Source organism: Corvus brachyrhynchos, unplaced genomic scaffold, assembly GCF_000691975.1.
Source record: "Corvus brachyrhynchos isolate BGI_N302 unplaced genomic scaffold, ASM69197v1 scaffold26, whole genome shotgun sequence".
Classification (NCBI taxonomy): domain Eukaryota; kingdom Metazoa; phylum Chordata; class Aves; order Passeriformes; family Corvidae; genus Corvus; species Corvus brachyrhynchos.
This window is the reverse complement of record NW_008239324.1, coordinates 7,180,227-7,199,340: the sequence shown is the minus strand read 5'-3', so window position 1 is coordinate 7,199,340 and position 19,114 is coordinate 7,180,227. Positions and strand designations below refer to the sequence as shown.

Here is a 19,114-nt window from a genome sequence, read left to right as displayed (position 1 = left end):
ATTAGTCGAAGCAACCTCTGCTTTCCAGGCGCTTCATCTGATGAATTTCTTCCATCAACCTGACTCCTAATCATATTCTTTGGGCTGTTTATCAAACTATTTCTTCTCTGATATCTTACCTTGAACTTTTTCATTACACCTTTTTTCCTCTTAAAGACTTTGTATCGTTCCTTTCTCTCCCTCTAAAAAGGGTTGGTTATCTGCATCCCATGCTCTTCCTTGAATGTCTTTCCTTGTTTTTCCATTTCCGTTCTTAAGCTGAGGTCTTCATCCAGCTTTCATGTTCCCTGCAAAGTTGCTCGGAGTTTTTTTCTCATAGTACTGTGGCCTAAGAGCTCCAGCTCTCTCCCTTTGTCAGATTTCTTAGCGCAGTAGAGGCAAGGGTCTAGTGCTTACTAGGGAAGTGTATGCTGCAAACTAGAGAAAATTGAGGATGCCTGGACTAGGCTGGAATTGGAAAGCTGGCAAGACACGTTCCTTCATATGGAGCATTGTGTTGGTTTAGTCAGTGGAGGACAAGTAGACACAGCTTTCACATGCCAAGGTGCTGACAGTGGAATTTAACACATCATTAATGAGGACAGAAACTTGAGAGATTTTAGCTGACAAAATAAATCTTTCCTGAACTTCTGTAAACTGCATTCAATATTCTTTAATTTTTTTCCTCTGGGTGCTTATGTTTTGCACTAATATTTGCATTAAGGGAATTTATGCTGATATTTGTAAGTTTTGACAAATATGTAGGCCTTCTTTTGCTTACAGAACTAGATGCTTCTAAGCTGCAGTAGTACTAGATGCAAGTTAGAAGAAACAGATCTTTTAGTGTGTGGCTTAGACCAATGATTTTAAAAGCTATTTATTTGCACTGAAATTGTGGAATACATTGCTATATGAGAACGCTGTCTTTAAAACGTGGATAGCATTTATGTCTCTGACAGTCTCATGCTTCAACACATGCATTGTACTACGCCTCTAAATTAAAATGAATGCAAATGCAAATCAGTATTCTACTTTGCAATTTGGTCTCTTCCAGCTGGATTGGAAATTAATTGTTGTGTTTGATAGGAGATACGAAGTTGTTATGAAACAAAGCATTGATTTGTATTTACTCTTTTACTCACTGCTGGGAAAAACAGCATGGGAAGGGCCAAGTTTGGAAAAGGTGCTACTGAATATCTGTAAGCAGATGAATATTACTTTACTTTCATACAAATTGTAATGTTTTCAAGTACTTCTGGAAGCCTATTACAGAAATCCATGTCACAATATGCATTACTACTTGTTTCTGACTTTTCTTTTGGTGCTCTTAGCTTTAGAGCAGACACTTCATGTGTGTGATCATTGCAGTAAAGAACTCAGCGTTTTCCTGTGTAAAACAACTGTGTCTTAACCAGTGTCAGAGATGAGAAAGGAGGTGGGTAAATTGAATAGAATCTTTTCATTGGAACACACCTACAGCGATTGTCAAATCCAACTGCCACATCTTTGGGTGCCTGAAGGCCTCTGTGCTTTTGCTCCTTACACAATTCATTTTTGCTTTTGAATATTATTTTATAGAGAGCTGGAGTGCTAATTTCCAGACTGTGAAGCCTCTGTAGTTCTGCATGTGCACTTGATGTATTATTTAAAATAAAGATTTTTAAGATAGTACATGGCTTCACGCCATTAATGTATTAGTGCATGTCATTAATCTATTACTAATACTGTACCACACCTGTTGCTAGGACACTAAGCTTCTGACAAATTTGGCATCATCTGTTGTGAGTACATTTAATCAGCTTATTTCCAAATGGAGGAAATTAAATAAGTGGAGCATCATGCTTTGCTTTGTATATCTCTTAACTTTAAGAAAGCTAATTCTATAATGATGTTCCCTTGTTTTTTGCTTTTTTTTAATGCAAAATGCTCTAAATAGCAGATACTTTTCGTTTTAAGCTCTGTTTTCTTGGAAGTATGTTCCAGCTAATCCATGTCATCTGGTACAGTTTCTTTTACCTTGGTAGAGAATCTGCATGATAATGCTGACAGTTTTCACAGGGAAGGAATAAATAATACAGCAGAATGGTTTGCAAGGAGAAAGGTGGCATGTTGCGCTTTTGTCATCCAAATTATGTGAAAATTTTGTATTGCATTGCCAGGAGACAGTCTCTGAGCACTCCCTACCTTTACCATTCTAACTCATAGATGAGAGTCTGCAATTCACTCATCTACAAAGCCTTTTAAACAAGTAGCTGTCACATTTTATCCAACTCTAAATGTACAGTCATCATTGCTTGAATTTCCACCCTTCCCATGGGCCCAACTGTACATAAAGTAACATTTGCACTTACAGTTTGATAGAACGAGCTTTTGCTTCTGTCTGGACTGGTTAAGGTTCTTCATGAGACTTCACTTGGATAATGCCTATGATCAAAAACAGAAAAGCCTTTTAGAGCAGGTGGGCACATGATAAGAATCGCTCAGGGATAGTTTGGGTGTTTTTTACTTTTGTGTCTTAGTTTTCCGATCTAAAATGAACTTTCCTTTTTTAAATAAGCAGACTTGTTTTATATACTGTTTTCCTACTACTCGTAATTTTCTGCGGTTTTTTGTGCTTAAGTATTTTAAATTTAATGAAATCTTTTGGTAGTAAATTATAAAGGTCATGTTGTGCACAAGAAGTAGTATTTCCTTTTATCTTTTGTCCTATTCCTGGGGAAGAAGGTGATCTCCATGCTGGTCATCTTGTACCCATACAGTGTGATGTACTCAGGGGCTGTGAGCTCACAGCTACTCCATAGCACCATTTTGTGTGCAAGGAGTGTCTGTCCCGGGGCCATTGACCCCTATGGGAGTCAGGTATAGATATGAACTGTGATGGCGTAATTTGTTCTACAACTGATGATGTATCTGCAACAGACACTGTATGGAACCCACTTACACCCCATGTATGCAAGATAGATTTGGAGTTGTGGTAGCTATTAAGAATTTGCCTGGACCAAAAGTGTCTTCTTCCTATAGAGGGTGGAATCATTCTGTTCCTCTGCCATAAGCAAAGTTATTCCTGTAGCTGCTTCATAGTAACAGATGAGGGGAAGCATCATGTAATCCATATGGACAACTCAGCAGTTCTGCAGCTGAAAAAAGATGTAAGATTAAAAATCAAAGCAATACTGAATAAAAGCCAGTTTATTTAGACAGCTATGCACTGCTACTCACTGACAAGCAAAGAGTTGTCTTCTGTGTGAGGTTTAATGGAGACCTGTAAAAGAGGGACTCAGTGTCAGCTCTGTTTAAAGTGATTTCAGAGCTTGAAGTCATGATAAGTGCTGCAGTGGAAGAAAAAAGTAAACTAATTGAGCAAAAGTAAACTTACTTTGAACTGCTTTGAAAGTTCTGAGACAGGAATGTGTTCTCAAAAAGCCTGTCAAACTCTGCCTGAGTCCTGGTGGAAGAAACTGCAACCAACAAGAGAGGATCTATCCAAGCAATGTCAGATGATCTGATAAAAATAAATTAACAAAGGTTGTCTAAATGAGTATGTGTTTCCTGGCCTGTAATTCTGTGGCTGGCACCTTTTCCCAGCTGTTCTCTGTGGCCAATGCATGTAACTACTTGAATATCAGGTATTATATTGGAATTCTCCCTGTTCTCTATGCCCAATAAACAGCACACTTTTTATGTGTTTTGCAACCCTTCCCATTCTTCCTGCCTTTCACTCTCTAATTTTCATTTTTGTCTTGAATTTTTTCCTGGTTTGTCCATCACCAGAAGGCAGGCTGTATCCCAGCTCTAGTTGCCTACTGTTGATTGGTGGCAGCAACCTGTCAATAAATCTAAAAGGCAGAAGGTGAGTCTCAGCCTGTGTGAACTATGTAATGGGCTGTATTGGGAAAAACATTGACCTTTGGATGAGGTTCTAAACCTATGTATCTTTCAAGAACAGTTTGATGATTTAGGCATCTTCTGCTTCAGAATCCCAAAAATAGATAGCAAAAGTGATGCATCTACTCACTCTAGAAAATGCAGTAATTGGTATGAAAACCAGTAAAAGGTCATCTGTTTTTTTTATCATAGGTTTTTTTTTTTTCTACAGGTTATTTGGGAATAATGTCTTCCTATCCCAGCAATGCTTGTCCAAAAACTGTCCATAACATAATTAGCATTTGGAGTTGGTATTTCAGGAATAGCACTTTTTTTTTTTCAAGAGTGTGGTAGAGCCAAGTGCAGATGGATGGTTTGATGGCTGGTTACATGGGACTTGCAATTCTGCACTGTGTTAGCCTTAACACTATTTTAGCTATTAAATTATATCCTTTTTGCATAGTGTAAAATGGGGCAGGACTAAAACACCTCAAAAATGCCTGACGCCAGTATTTAAAACACTTTCAATCCTGTCTGCAAGCAGTGACTGTGTAAAAGTGTGAGATTTCAGAAACAGGAATCCAACTTTTTGAACCTTGAAGAATGTTCTGTACATGTGTAAACACATGGTACCATGACCAGTAATGAATTGATATTTGCCATTACTTGTTTGCTTTAGTCCTTTGCAGGATCTGTTTGTTTTTGTGATGACCTTTAAAATGTTTTTAATTGGGCTTGTGCCCCTACCTAATAGTTTATTGAAGTTTGTTCCTTTTATCTGCCACTATTTTTTTCACAATTGCAAAGGTCTGTACTATTTTAAAGTCTTCAAGTCAGTCTACTCAATAAGTTTATTTAACAAAAGACAAAGGAAGATACTTTTTCAATATGTATGCTTTTCCTTCTCAGTTGATGGAAGGTGCATCAAATAATCAAGCGACAGAAAATAGTACTGCACTTCAGGAAGGGGTTGAAACAGGTATTTTGGTTTAACATATTTAACTTTTTGTAACGTTATAAACTCTGCGGAGTCAGAATGAAATTATAAAAAAAATTCCAATGTGCTGTGAAGACTTTCTGAGCCAGTGATTGGGATATTGCATAACAGATCTGAATGGAGTTTTCTTCCATCAGTTTCTGCAGTCTCTTTCAAGCAGTCCATTGGAAATTACAGGCCAGCACTCTCTTCACCTCTGCAGGGCTGCAAGGGATGACTGTGGTCAGTCTGACTTTCAATAGCTTCCCTGAGCTCTGGTTTCTTTGTTTCGTGCCCATGGTTTGCTTCAAGTTTTTCAAAACACAACTGTTGATAAATTCACAATAAATTGTACCCCTGGTGTTAGTCATTGTGTCTTTTGTTTCGAATTACGTTCATCTTCATGCCCTTGGATCCTTGTCATCCCAAGTCATGGTTGATAGATGTGCTGTTCAGCTTGGCAGATAGCCCTGCAGCTTTTAAACCCAGCAATTCTCACAGTTCTTTAGGAAAGTCACTGCACACCACTCATAAGGGAAATTCTTGTGGAGAAATGTCTGTAGAAAAAAAAAGTTCAGTTGTTCAAAGCCATGCACTGGTGCCTCTCTGATATCACTGTCCAAAAGATTCTAGGTTTGTGGGTCACATTTCTCCTTTCTCAAAGGATAAAACATTTAGAAGGATCATTAAGATGGTTCAGTTTTTTCTTTAAGTTTTTAAAAGAATTGTATTTTACTTTTGAAGTGGACTGAAATTTAAGTGGTGAAGGTTCTTTTCCTTTAGGATCGTTTAGGTTTCATGGTGAACTATACCATATTTTGCTCAGCCTTCCAAAGTAAAAGGAAAAAGTACCTGATTCAAGAGAACAGCTTGCTCTTTTCACCCTCTAGAATGGGGCCTGTGTTCTTCTCTTTTGCCCTCCTTACCTTGTCACTTTGGAGGATGTTCTAAGGAATACAGAAGTCACTGAAATGCATCCAGCTGCTGTGCGTCTATCAAGGAGGAAATAAATAGTTGCAACATGCTTTTCATATCAAAGTGTTGAAAAGCATTGGAAATCTCCATCTGAAGTAAATGCTTAGTAAATGCTTTTGGTTCTTTACACAGCTGAGTTTCCTTCCATGTTCACGTTTGAACTGAGAATTTTTATCTAGATACTGGTGCATTTGGTGAAGATAGATTAAATTCAGGGAGTTGACTATGCCAAACTTGCCTTGTATTTCAAGACTATACCCTATTTTTAGGGAGGCCTAATTGTATGTAAAAGCTTTCTTTCTAATCAGCCTACTTCACCAATCCAGTAATGCCATAAGCAGTGAATTAATTGCGCAAAGGCAAAGGAGCACTGAAGTGTTGATCAAATCTTTGTCTTCAATTAGCAAGCAAAAAAAGGCACATAAAAGATAAAACATGAGTATTAAGCCCTAATGAATCTTTGATGAAGCATGGCAATTTCCTAATAAATGATTGGAAGTTTTGCAGGAAAAATGCTTTAAAAATACAATCAATTAGGTTTTAACACCATCTGAATGTTGTTGGTATCAATGCTGACATTATTTCTGGGTTCAGTGACACTATTAGGTATTTGGGGTTTTGGATACTTTTGTTCAAAAAACCAGACTCTTTCCAAGTATACTAGTGTTGTCTGTAAGTACCTGGTTACTGTGAAGTGTATATTTTCTATTGGATATTTTTCCCGAGTCTTGTTGCATGTCTTAAGAAATGACACTTTTACACTTGAATAGGGATTGATAAGACTTGGCCTGCAACGATAAATGGAAAACATGGACAGAATCTTCTTCATTTAAAAAGAAATGGGTTGAGGAGGTAAAAATTTTAATTATTAGAGGCTAAAAGAGTCTTCTCACAAGCTTTTCAATTTGCAAGGTCTTCTTTAGATCAGAGCATGGAACCAATGATATGTGAGACATCTATGGCCCAAATATAATCTGCATGTAATCTGGAAAAATGCTAACTTGTTTTTTCCAGGTTAATGCCTCTTAATTAAAGTGACCTCTTTGTTTTCCTCAGTAAGGAAAGGTTCTCACCACTGCCACAAAATTCCAAGTTTAAATAGTGCTGTCTTTGGTGATCCAATTAATCCACAGAGTCTCTAGCATGACACGTTTTTAAAGGATTTTCCATGTGTGCATTAAGAACATAGGAGTGTTTGTCACATAAAATACAACTCCTTGATGATACAAAACTTTTCTCATTAACTGCCTGCTTTTGTAGTTGCTTGGTAAAAGCTCTGAACTCACAGTGCCATGCAGGGGTTTCCTGTGTGCAGTGTAGTAATACGGCTGGAAATGCTTTGGCGTGAAGCCCTTGTGGCTTATCCTGTAGTGACCTTCAGTCTTTAGCCTTCCAGCTTTAGTTTAACTTACGCAGGCACTGACCTTTGCTATGGAAACGATATAGAAACACAAAAACAACTTGGCTGAGTTTCCTCGGCAGAGCAGTGGGTGGTGTATCAGGATTCTGTTACAGGGGAGGGTTTCTAGAGGTCAGTAGTGACACAGTGCAGTAACTTACTGCTTGTCTGCAGCACAGTTTGCTGCTCCTGGGAAAGTGGTGTATCTTTTTTTAAAGTAAAATTAGCAATTTTTTGTTTATAGTGAGCAGCTCCAGGATTGCACATTAATGGAATAAGTGCTGAAGGGTGTACCTGAAAGCCTACCTAGGGCTAAATCAGTAGTTCAGGTTACTGTTCCTCCTCCTCCATGACTGAATCTTGGGCACATTGATACTGTAGTGCCTTACTGTAATACTTCTTCGTGGTGCTGATTCTCAGCACTTGCCAGTAGGCTGTAAAATGCTGTTTATTTAAATACCTATGGTCTGTATAAAGACACTGTGTTCTTATTTGTGTATATTCTTTACTAAGGTGAACTAAAGGTTCAGATACAATGGCTTCATTATGTATTTGAACAAAATATAGTATTTTTTCTTTCAAGTTAATTAAGTGCTTATTTTAGTTGAAAAAACAATTAGCAGGTTGGGTTTTTTTACTGACTTAAGTATTTGGGCTGTTCAACCTACAGAACTGTGCCTAAAGCAGACGAGGTGGTAAGAAAGTATCATCCTGCTGTCAATGAAATTAGGAACAATCAAATTTTTTTTTGAATGAGAACAAAACTGTATTTAAAAGAAATGTATTTTAAATGCCTAAATAAGTCATTTTTCCTGATTTGAAGTCGATTTGGGATAGTAAGGCTCCTGCATTAGTTTCAAGGTAGGTATTGCATCAATAATGGCAAGTCAGAATCCAAACACTGTCTTTCCTTTGGAGGAGAGATGACAGCATTCCTTGGAGATGGAAGGCGATGCAGGTTCTGTGATAATTCAGTCTCTGGTGGGGACCAAGTATGGTGGGCAGAAAGTTTTGCTTTGCTTACTCTTGTGTAGGGAGTGACAGCCAAGACTTGCTCTCACCAGGACTAGCCACAGAATGGACTTCGGAATATTTTGATGCTCTTCGGCAGAGTGCTGACTGTACCTGCAGATATGGTGGGGGTGCTTGAGGTGGATTAACAGTAACCCAGCATTGTCCCCTGTTCTCGAGGATGGTGTCACATGGGCTGTCTCTACTTCAGTGGTGCTGTGCACAGTGTGTTGGTTTCACTGGGGCCTTTGAGTGATTTTGTAACAGAGGCTTCAGGGAATGTGCAGCCGTCCTCTCCACAAGATACGGGATCATTTTCTACTGAAACTTTGACTCACTGGCCCCCACAGAGTCTTATCTTTAATTACAGACACCGTAAATTTTGGACTGTACTTCTGCAGAATCTGTTTGCATGCCTGGAGTTGTCAGCTCGCTTATTACACAAGATTTAAGGGCGAAATGTTAATTCTAAAGCACAGATTCTTATAATAAAAGTTGGGTTTTTTCCTATCCACCATCTCTCCAGCTGCCTGAGTTTCACTAGCACATCAGGCTGTCTCGTTAGCATGCACAGTCTATTGAGCTTGCTGGCTTTAGCTGTGGACTGGGCACGGGGACACTGCAGCCTGTCCATTGCTTGCTTAAGGCTGGGATGTTTCCTTTTAATGAGGCCCCATTAGTGCAGTCAGGCCCTGAATTACACTCTGTGCTGGGGGACATGGGGTTATTCTCTTTCCTACTCCCTGGCTTACTTAATTGCCACGGGTATTGCACACATTGGTTATATTCATACCTTTACATTGTGAGGGGATTTTCTCTTTTTATTTTAACCTTGAGTAAAAGCAATAAATTGTCTGCAATACCAAATACATATTTTTTAAGTCTCTGCTACCTTGCCAGTGTATATGGCCATAGAGTTTCCTGGGCAATACTAGTGTGACTGCTGCATGAGGGATGTTTTACTTCCCGAAGTTGAGCTCTTACTCTGTGTAGGCTTTTATAGAAGATGGTCTTCATGGACTGTAGACAGACCAGCTTAGTTTTACAAGTATCTCCCCACCCCTCCTTATCTCTGATATCACCAGTATCTCTAGAACTGCTGTGTACATGTCCATTGTTCGGGATGGGGAAGATTAGCCTTAATTGGAAATTAGCTTTGTCACAGTGACCGCATTTGGAAGGCAGTCAAATTTTTGAATAGGTCTGGCTTGTAATTTTTATAATTCCCAGTATTAGAGTGAACACATTTAACTAACGTCACATTTAGGCTGGATTCCATTGTGTTAAGATTTAATTTTAACTCTGAGGAAAACGGATGGTGGAGTCACAGTGTTGAAAACTTGTGACAAGATGGCTGCTGTAATGCTAAACTAATACATGTCCTAATTTTCTTTAAACTCCTAAAATAATTCAGACTAATAAAAAATATTCAAATATTCACTTGGTGTTTAACGAAAAGAAACTTTTGGAAACTGAATTCCTGCATAAAGTATAAAAGGAACTTATGCATGTGTATATATTTAATTGATGTAACAGTCCCTATGCTCCACTGTCATCACAACATTCAGAGGAAAGTTCCTTGTGGTCCAGTTGTGTTCCTGTAGTTTATAGCTGACTTCTGACAGATGAAGGGAGAGAAACCTGTCAGTACACTGATTGTCACAGGAAGTTCTTTACTGTAACATTTCTGAATACTTGTTTATCACATTCATTTACATGGGAAGCAACTTTGACAATCTAGACTGTCTCCACTCAGAGGCTGAAGGGATATTTTGGGTTGGTCTGGGTGTTTCGTAGCTGGACTTAGCTTTTTCTGTACTGAGAACTCCAGCGAGAACAAAAAGATGTTACATATTTGACAAAACAAAGACTTTCCAGACTTCTGTCAGAACCTAAATTTCTATTCCTGATTGAGAAAGTTCTAATGAAAGTGACAGGACTGGTAGGTGCTGCCATAGCTGTAGCTTGAATATAGAAACCAGGAGTTCATTTGGTCCATAAAACTCCCTGCCAGGAGTGATGCACCAGCAGTGGAGCTTCTGACTGCTGGGTGTGGGTGTGCTTTGGGCTTTTGTGCCGCTGACTACTGGCTTAAATTACCCTTCTAAGTAGGTTAAATTGACATGTTTTGCTTGGTTTTTAAGTGTTAGTTCTGTAAAGAGCTTGGATAATATTGTTGTGTGACCAAATAACTCTCCCTAGAGACAAAAATATTGACATGACAAAACCATGTTTAAAGAATGACTGTCTGGCCCTCCCTCCCGCTTGAACATAAGTTGATGTCAAAGTCAATGAAACGTAAATTTGCTCCAATGCAGTTTAGCAATTATATAACTTGCAGCCTGCGTCAATCTGCCAATTTCAGGAAGGTGAAGGAAAATGGATTTGTAAGAAATACTCGCTAGGCTTCAGACTTATAATAGCAGTGCTTAAAGGAGACTTTGATGTTACTGTTGATTACACTTGTTTCCTTAAATCTTCTGGATAATATTACCCACATACTATCATAAAACGGGCTTTCTCTTTTAGATTCAATTTTTTTTTTTTCTGCTGTTCCAGTGTGTTGTGCCAGAATTGCTGCAGTTAGCTCAAGCAACAGGTGGTTTTATGACAACTTGAGTGCATTGGTGGTTAGATTTGTGTTTGAGAAAAGGAAATATGTGTAAATTAACATTTGCAAAATTTGGGAGTTTAAAGTACTTTCTTTGCCAAAAATAAACCACGCTTGATTTTCTATGTATAAACTGAATCTTCTTGTCCTAACTTGATACATTTGCATTCACAAAACTTCTTAAGTTTAATAAAAGTTGCTATTCCGTTTCACAGTAGAAAAACTAAAATATTTTAGTATTTCTAGAATCTAGTTGCATCTTAGTAAAATTGGTAATTTGGCTTTGATTAAAAACAATCCCAGAAACAGACATAAGCATAGCATAGTTTTGATGTAGAAATTCTGTAGATAGAAAAATTCTCTTTGGGAGATTCAAAAATAATAATGATATTTTGGTATCCATTTGTTCCAGTAATTGTTGCCACTACTTGTGTTTGGGTACAGATACCTGTACTCACTTTCCTGCTTGCTGAAGAGTATGAAGAAATTTGTGATTAAGTACTACTGACTCTTAACTCTTTGGCCTAGCTGTGTGTTTGTACTGTGTGCACACAGACGCAGTAGGAGGCAGCTAATCTGTTCCTATTCCGTGTGCCCTTCCCTCAGCTGCTGGGCTACAGCGAGAAGCCAGTGAACCTGCAGATGTTCATTGGCACAGCCGACGATCGCTACCTGCGGCCCCACGCCTTCTACCAGGTGCACCGCATCACTGGCAAGACTGTCGCCACCGCCAGCCAGGAGATCATCATTGCCAGCACCAAAGTTTTGGAAATTCCACTTCTTCCTGAAAATAATATGTCAGCCAGGTACATCACAGCATGAGTTAGCCATTCAGTTTTTATTTTCTTTGTTTGTGCAAAGGTGAAAGAAAAATCTTGTAAAATTAGTGTATTTTCCACAAATCTGGATCATGATGAAGAGACACACCTCTTAAAGCAAGCCAGTGTGTGGACAGCCAGAAGCAAAGGAGCAGAGAGGCAGGGAAGCTCCGTGCGTATGTGTTATTTGATTGAGGTTGTGTGTCTTTTATGAGTAATTGACCACTGTGTGGAACAGCAGCTGGGACTTGATGGGTACAGTTTATTGTTCTCTAGTCCTTCCTAAACCAGAACTAAATATTGGTCTCTTGCTCCTTGTAAATGATGTTTATTATGTTAAATAACTCACTTCAGAGGTTAAACAATGTGCAATAACAAATAATCTTTAAAAGGTTCAAAAAAGCAGCAGCTGGACATTTACAAGACAAAATGTTTCACTAGTACTTGCTGCTGTTTTCACACTAAGAGTTCTTTTAATCTCAGACATTTAAAATAACACTTGAAATGCCATAATGTGGGGGAAAAATAGAACAGCTTAATTCTTTAACCAAAGAAAGGCTTACAGAGTGTACTTTGGCAATAGCTTGATTGATTTTCTTCCATTTCTCTTGTGATCCATCTGTCCATCCTCTCCTATCTCCAGTATCGATTGTGCTGGTATTTTGAAACTGCGCAATTCAGACATAGAGCTCCGGAAAGGTGAGACAGATATTGGAAGAAAGAACACCAGAGTGCGCCTTGTGTTCCGTGTTCACATCCCACAGCCCAGTGGAAAAGTCTTATCTCTGCAGACTGCTTCCATACCTGTTGAATGCTGTAAGATTGCTCTAACTATACATCATTTATACTTATGTTTTCTGCATGTGTCAGTAGTAGTGTCATTCTGACAATATTTATTGCCAGAATTGTATAAAACAAGTGTGCAAAAAGCATTGCGTGTAAAGAGCTCAGTTGCCAAAAATTACTGTATCTTTAAATAAAGATGGTACTTGCCAAGTGGCAGCTTGGAGGTGTAGAGAAAAAACATTTTGGGCTTTAACCTCACAGTGCAGTCACACAGCAGCTTCAGCAGTGTCTGTGTATGAGCAGAGGCAGCTGACACATCTCAGTGAAAATATTCATTCTAAAGGTAAAACCCTTTCATTGACAAGAGCTTGTACCATGACTTATCTCTATACATTTACCTAGTGAACAGCTGAACTTCTAGAGATTAAAATTGTGAATAACAATTATTCCCTTAATATTTCTAAAGCTCAGCGATCTGCTCAAGAACTTCCTCAGATTGAGAAGTACAGCATCAACAGCTGCTCAGTAAATGGAGGCCATGAAATGGTGGTGACAGGATCCAATTTTCTTCCAGAATCCAAAATTATATTTTTTGAAAAAGGACAAGGTAAATACTGTCTTGCTGGTTTTTTTTTTTTTCAAACCAAGCTCAGTACCTAAGTTTGATTGTAAGAAGTAAGGATGTTTTAAAAGGGAAAAAAAAAAAGTCTGGAGTCGTAATTGGAAAGTTCATTTGGGCACTGATCTATGTGCTGGTTGGCAATTATTAATGAAGTACTACTTCTGATTCAGGAAGACAGTTAGAGGGTAACTAACTTGGAATTGTGTGTATTTGAAAGATGCTGTTGACGGATCATACCATGTATTTTCTCCTTCTTATTATAAAAAAATGAAAAGTGAACATGGGAACTAATTGAAATGTACTATTTGGCATTGATGCCATGTTACATCTGGTATAATCAATGCATAGGAACTGACTCCTCAGCTAATGAAGTAAATGCTAGTTAGATAATAATAAAACATAAAATCTGAACTTTTTAAATTATCATTGTTGTGATTTAAGTGTCTGATTTGAACTTTCAGGGAAACAGTAGCAAAAGAAATCATTAAAAATAAAAATTTGCAAACCGAGTCCAATTCTTCTACCTCTTATTATTTCCTTACATATGTAAATAAGAGTTGTGTTATTTTTATTAGCAAATACCATATGTTATGTAATAATGTGTTTTGCCACACAAACGGAATACGTTTGGAAGAAGCACAGCTGCTGCTGTAGTTCCCTGGTTACCTTTAACAACCCCCAGTGGCACAGAGAGCCAAGTGCTCCGTTCAGGGTGTGGGTTATGCCAGATCAGAGCACAGGGAGGCTGTCCAGGTGATTCCCCCCTCTCAGCACAGCCACCTTGCCCAGCATTTGACCCAAGGGCTCCCTGGGTTTGGGGCAGGGAGGCTGCGGGCAGTGCATGGCCCGTGGGGCTGGGCAGGAAGGTGTGGCCTGGGTTATCTCTCGAATGCTGACTCAGCCTCCAAGTCATCAGCAGGTTTGTTTGAATAACCACAAGTGGCAGCAGTAGTTTAACCACTCTTCAGAAGCATTTTCAGAAACATGAGGGGACAATCCCTGTGTGCACTTTACAGCACACACAGTCTCCTCTGGAGCTCGGTCTGCCTGTATGGGATGAGCACACTGGGTTCCAATGCAGAGCCCTGCACAACAGGCAACTGATAATGCTACAGTGTTGAAACTCCAATAGCATCTCTGTTCTTTGTTTACAGTGTGTGTCTGTAAGTTTAACAGCCTCTTCATAACTGAAAATAAATCCAGTTTTATATTAAGTATTTAAGTATTTTTAAGATGAATTAAGGTGTTAAGAAAATTATTTTTGTTTGAATTATTTGTAAATTTCTCTCAACAGATGGACGACCTCAGTGGGAGGTAGAAGGGAAAATAATTAGGGAAAAGTGTCAAGGGGTGAGAAACAATTTTTCTTACTTTAGAAAGCTTATTTTTTAAAAAATGTGATAATAGACATTTTCATTGTTGTTCTGAAATTTAGACTTTGTTTATTAAAGTAATAGATCACTGGCTAATTCAGACAATTGGAGACTTCTAATTGGCTTAACACTATAAAGTAGCCATTAAGATGATGCTTTGAAGGAATTGGAAATAGCATGCTTGTTGTAAAAGTAATGAAAAAAGAACTTGAAAATTTAAAAAAAAAAACAAGATAATTTTTCTAATGTGACAAATTATTTTCAGTGAACTAAAATTTTTTTTGAAAGCTTAATGAGCCAAAATGCAATTCTTTAACTGCTAGAGGGTTTTATTGTGCTCTCAGATAAGCAAAGCGTCCTTTAGATGATAAGTCTATTTAATGAAAGCATTATCTTCAGAGCACTTGTGTTTAAAAGAAGATAAAATTCTCCAAATAAAAGTTTGCTTATAGTACTGTTTTACTGTGTAATGTGCATAAACTTGAAGTTTGCCAATTTCAAAATATTAGGGTGCTTTAGTTTTACAGTAGGTGTTTTAGTTTTTCTGTAATTAATAGTTTCATTTGCATTTAATGTGTAAAACTTTTTTTTTTCAACTTTCCTATAGGCAAACATCATACTTGAAGTTCCTCCATACCATAACAAAACCATCACAGCTGCAGTTCAGGTGCAGTTTTATCTCTGCAATGGCAAGAGGAAAAAAAGCCAATCTCAACGATTTACTTACACACCAGGTATCAAATGAAAAATACAAAAGTGGCATTTTATTTTGGTTTTTAAAGTGTACATACAAAAATACTCCAGACAGTCTTGTCCCTTTGACAGGTACATAAGATTAGCTTGGAACTGTTTGTAAAACAGTTACTAAAGCTTGTCTAATTAAAAAGCTGAAATTTAGAGCAATAAGCTCCAGTTCTGTGACTACAGCCAGTTATTTCTTCATTACACTTTCTACAGAATAATTTTTGCATTCTACTTTTCTTTGACAATGATGATGAATCTCAGAAGCTGCTCTTTAAATAACCCTGGTGATGACACAGAGGATAGTGAGATCATAGAAGAACAGATTTATGCATTTTTTTCCATTCTCAAATGTCAAAAAAAGAAAAAAAACCACCCAGGTTTAGATACAAGGAAGGTCAAAATATTTTTTCCCCCTCTCTGGACACATTGCAGCTTACTGAGACAAATCAGTTTGTAACTTACCCAGAAGTAATAACAGGATATGTTAACTGCAGATGTAGTTAAAACAGCCTTTGGTGTGAGGAAGAGCTTACACGAGGTGTGCAATGCCTGCTCCTTTCCTGCCCCTTGCTTTATTTAAGAGCTGCATGCCCATTTGGAGCAGTCAGGATTCCCAAGGTACCAGTGATGGTGGGGACCCTTTGGTGCTGCTTGGAGCACTTGAAGTCAGTTATCTGAAGGAGTTTTTAAAGTCGGATACAGATATTAAAATAAACTTCTTAAAACTTATGTATATGCTGGCAAAGCCAACTTCCATTAATTAACACAATTTAAAATAAGCCGTGCTCACTTGTTGGGCTTTAAAATTACCCACTTTTTAAATTTAGGCAGTGTTACCGAGGTGTCTGGTACACTAAGTACACATTAACTGTGTTATCAGATTTCTGTGGTATTTGTCAACTGTTTTTCAAGAATATCAGCTCCTAAGATAGTTGCACATCTTAAACTGTATTTTTGTTTGAAATATCTCTATTTAAATTATTTAAATGGTGGAATGAAGTAATGACAGTTGCTACTTAAATAAGAAGCAAGTTTAATTGTAACTGCAGCTGTTATTACACAGGCACTTAAAAATCTCTATATGTATTACAGTTCATTTGACTGTAATATTTAGTTAACTGTATTTTATAAAGTAGTAAATGAGCGTTTAAGTGTTACCATTTTTCTACTACTCGTACTTAAAAAAAATAAACCTGTAACTGAAAGTGTGTCAATTTGTAACTCTGTTAAAAGAACAGTTGTTGCCATCACTGAAATTGGGGGACCTGCTTAAAGGGCTGCTGTAATTAAAACAAGGTGCACTACTCAAACTAGTGTGCAAGTTGGCAAAGTTCAGCTGTCATTGTGATCAGAGGCTGAGGTAAGCCTGAAGCCTGCTAAAAATTTCCTTCACCTTTTCCTAGTGCGTGATACTGAACCCACATCTGCCTGTTTTCAGTGGAGCCCAGCAGCATCTCCCCCCTCTGGTGATGAGAACATCATTTAGATGAACTGAACTTTTGCTGGCTGGGTTGCAAATGTCATTAAAAACATACATTGGTTAGGATGCTGTGCTGGAAGGGAAGATACTTGCCCTTGAATACCTGCTGGGAGAGTTGTTCTGGCTTTGCAGGGTTGATGTAGCAGGCATAAAATCAAAGAAGGTGAAAGCAGAGCAGAAGGCAAATGATGGCACTAACAGTGCTATTTGGGTTGTTAAGCAGCAGTTGGTGTGTATTTGTCAAAGGGTATGGATGGGCTGGAATTGTACAACTGTTTTACTTTTTCTAGTTATAATGAAGCAAGAGCACAGAGATGAGGTGGATTTGTCTGCTGTTCCATCTTTGGCCCTGCCGCACGCAGGCAGCGTCCAGGGCCTGCACTCGATGCGAACCCAGCTGCCTTCACCAGAGCAAGGACACCCCCATGACGGTTTGCTGTCTACGTCACCCAGGAGCCTCGTGTGTCCCGTTCAGCCACCCTACACAGCCATGGTGACCTCAGCAGTGCCACACCTGCCACATATGCAGGGTAGAAACCTCAGTCCAAGTGAAGAGTGTCATGTTTTGCCTCCTGCTGTGGTTCAGTCTTTTCAGGTAACATCAGCACCTCCTGTGAGGCCTTCTTACCAGCCTATGCAGTCCAACGATGTGTACAATGGACAGCCTGGTCTTCCTATGAACTCTGCCTCCAGCCAAGGATTTGATCCGATTTCGTTTCCTCAAGACACGGCTGTACCTCATTTGATAAATCTTAGCTGCCAAGCTCTACCACCAATGCAGTTCCATTCTTCAAATCCAGGTTCTGTGTCAGCATCAAGTCCAGCAGGACACCCACTGGCACATGCAGCTCATTCAGGACAGTCGTCTGCTCACCTGCCATCGCTGGGATACCACTGCCCGGGCACCGGGCAGGGCTCCATGCCCTCTGCAATGAGCCGCTCCCTCGGCCAGGCTTCTCCCCAGCTGCAGCAGGTCCCGTACCACTCTCCAAATCCAGCGTCCGCTTCATCCCCATCCCCGACAGCTTCCCACCCTCTGTGCCACTCGCCGCTTTCCGGCCCCTCTTCTCCCCAGCTCCAGCCTCTGCCTTACCAATCTCCGAGCTCAGGACCCGCCCCGTCGCCGCCGCCCGGGAGCCGCTCGGGGCAGCACTCACCGCAGGCCGCCAGCCCCGCGCTGGGAGCCCTGGGCACGGTGTCACCCCTGGGGCCCCACCCCGTGTGTGACTCGTCTCCTTTTGCACCCGAGGGGGCAGCTGTGCACATCAAACCAGAACCTGAAGACCGGGAATTGAATTTTCAAACTATAGGACTACAAGACATTACACTAGATGATGGTAAGTGGATATAATACTGCAATACTGGGGTATAATCTGCATTGAACTACAAAGTTGGTGTGGGAGGGTTGTTTTGTTTAGAACACACTGCTCTTCACAGAAGAAAATTTATATAATCAGAATGGAGTCATATTTTTGTGTCCAAAGCAACAACTTGTTTAAAACTAATTATATCAGCTGTTAATTTGTAGTTATACAACTCCAGCATTTTAGTCTAATTTGCCCACAGATTTTGGTTTTGTCGTAAAACAAGGCTTGAGGATCAACTCCTACACATTGACACCTTATATTCAAGAAAGTAATTTGAAACCTTTTCTGATTGTCTCATTGGTATGTTTCAGTGAAAATCATAGTAAGGTATCTAAATTGCATAGATGTAGTTTGGAGGCTTGTTTCTTGGAGTTGTCCCAGTTTTGAAGGGCAGGCTGGTGCTTTGATAATCTATCACATGCATTTTGGCACTGTCTTGGCCTCCTCACAGACATTCTATAGATAACCTGTCATCATTCAGCACTTCTGCTCACAGTGGCTGTTTGCTTTTTCCACTCTGGCTACCTTTTTGAGAAATTCACTTAACATAAACAGAACAAGGATATTCTAATGCTAAAGGCCAGACTATAAAAGACTGTACTTTAAATATTTGGACAATTTTTATTTAGTTATTAATTAAATAGTTATTCATAAAATTTTCCCACCAAGTGAAAAAAGAAAAATATCAGATCCTAAACATTGGAGTATTTAAGGTGTAGATGCAAAGCAATTTAAAGAACATGTTGTGCTAATAAAGACTGGAAGACTAGAAGGCCTAGCCTTAAAGGTTGTGTAAAATGTGTTTGGTTTTGATGGAGGGAATCGTACCAGTGTCTCTTTTCTAAAGTAGCCTTAAATGTTGTGGTTTGGGGTTTTTTTAACCATCCCTGTTAATTACTTAATTGCATCAGCAGTAGAATAAAGGCTTAAGTGTAGGCCATCTGTTAAATATCTGTGTCTGTCCCAGCTCCTTTCATAAATGGAGCTTTGCTATTGTTACCTCCAGACAGTAGTAATAAAATTTAGTAAGAAATGCCTTTAAAGACGTGGCATAGTAAGAAGAAAATGAGAGAAACCAATCTAGTTGTGCTTTCAGTTCAATGGCCACC

General features: G+C 39.0%; 1 protein-coding gene across 2 annotated transcripts in view; it reads left to right on the top strand.

Moving 5' to 3' along the window:
• NFATC3 (nuclear factor of activated T-cells 3) overlaps nt 1-19,114 on the top strand; it is a 50,861-nt gene that overhangs the window by 11,215 nt on the left and 20,532 nt on the right. For both annotated transcript variants that reach the window (XM_017740993.1, XM_008638780.2), the window contains exons 3-8: nt 11,422-11,621; nt 12,277-12,449; nt 12,886-13,026; nt 14,336-14,391; nt 15,022-15,148; nt 16,929-17,975. In XM_017740993.1, coding sequence (XP_017596482.1) covers nt 11,422-11,621; nt 12,277-12,449; nt 12,886-13,026; nt 14,336-14,391; nt 15,022-15,148; nt 16,929-17,975 — 1,744 coding nt within the window. The remainder of the gene's footprint in view (nt 1-11,421; nt 11,622-12,276; nt 12,450-12,885; nt 13,027-14,335; nt 14,392-15,021; nt 15,149-16,928; nt 17,976-19,114) is intronic.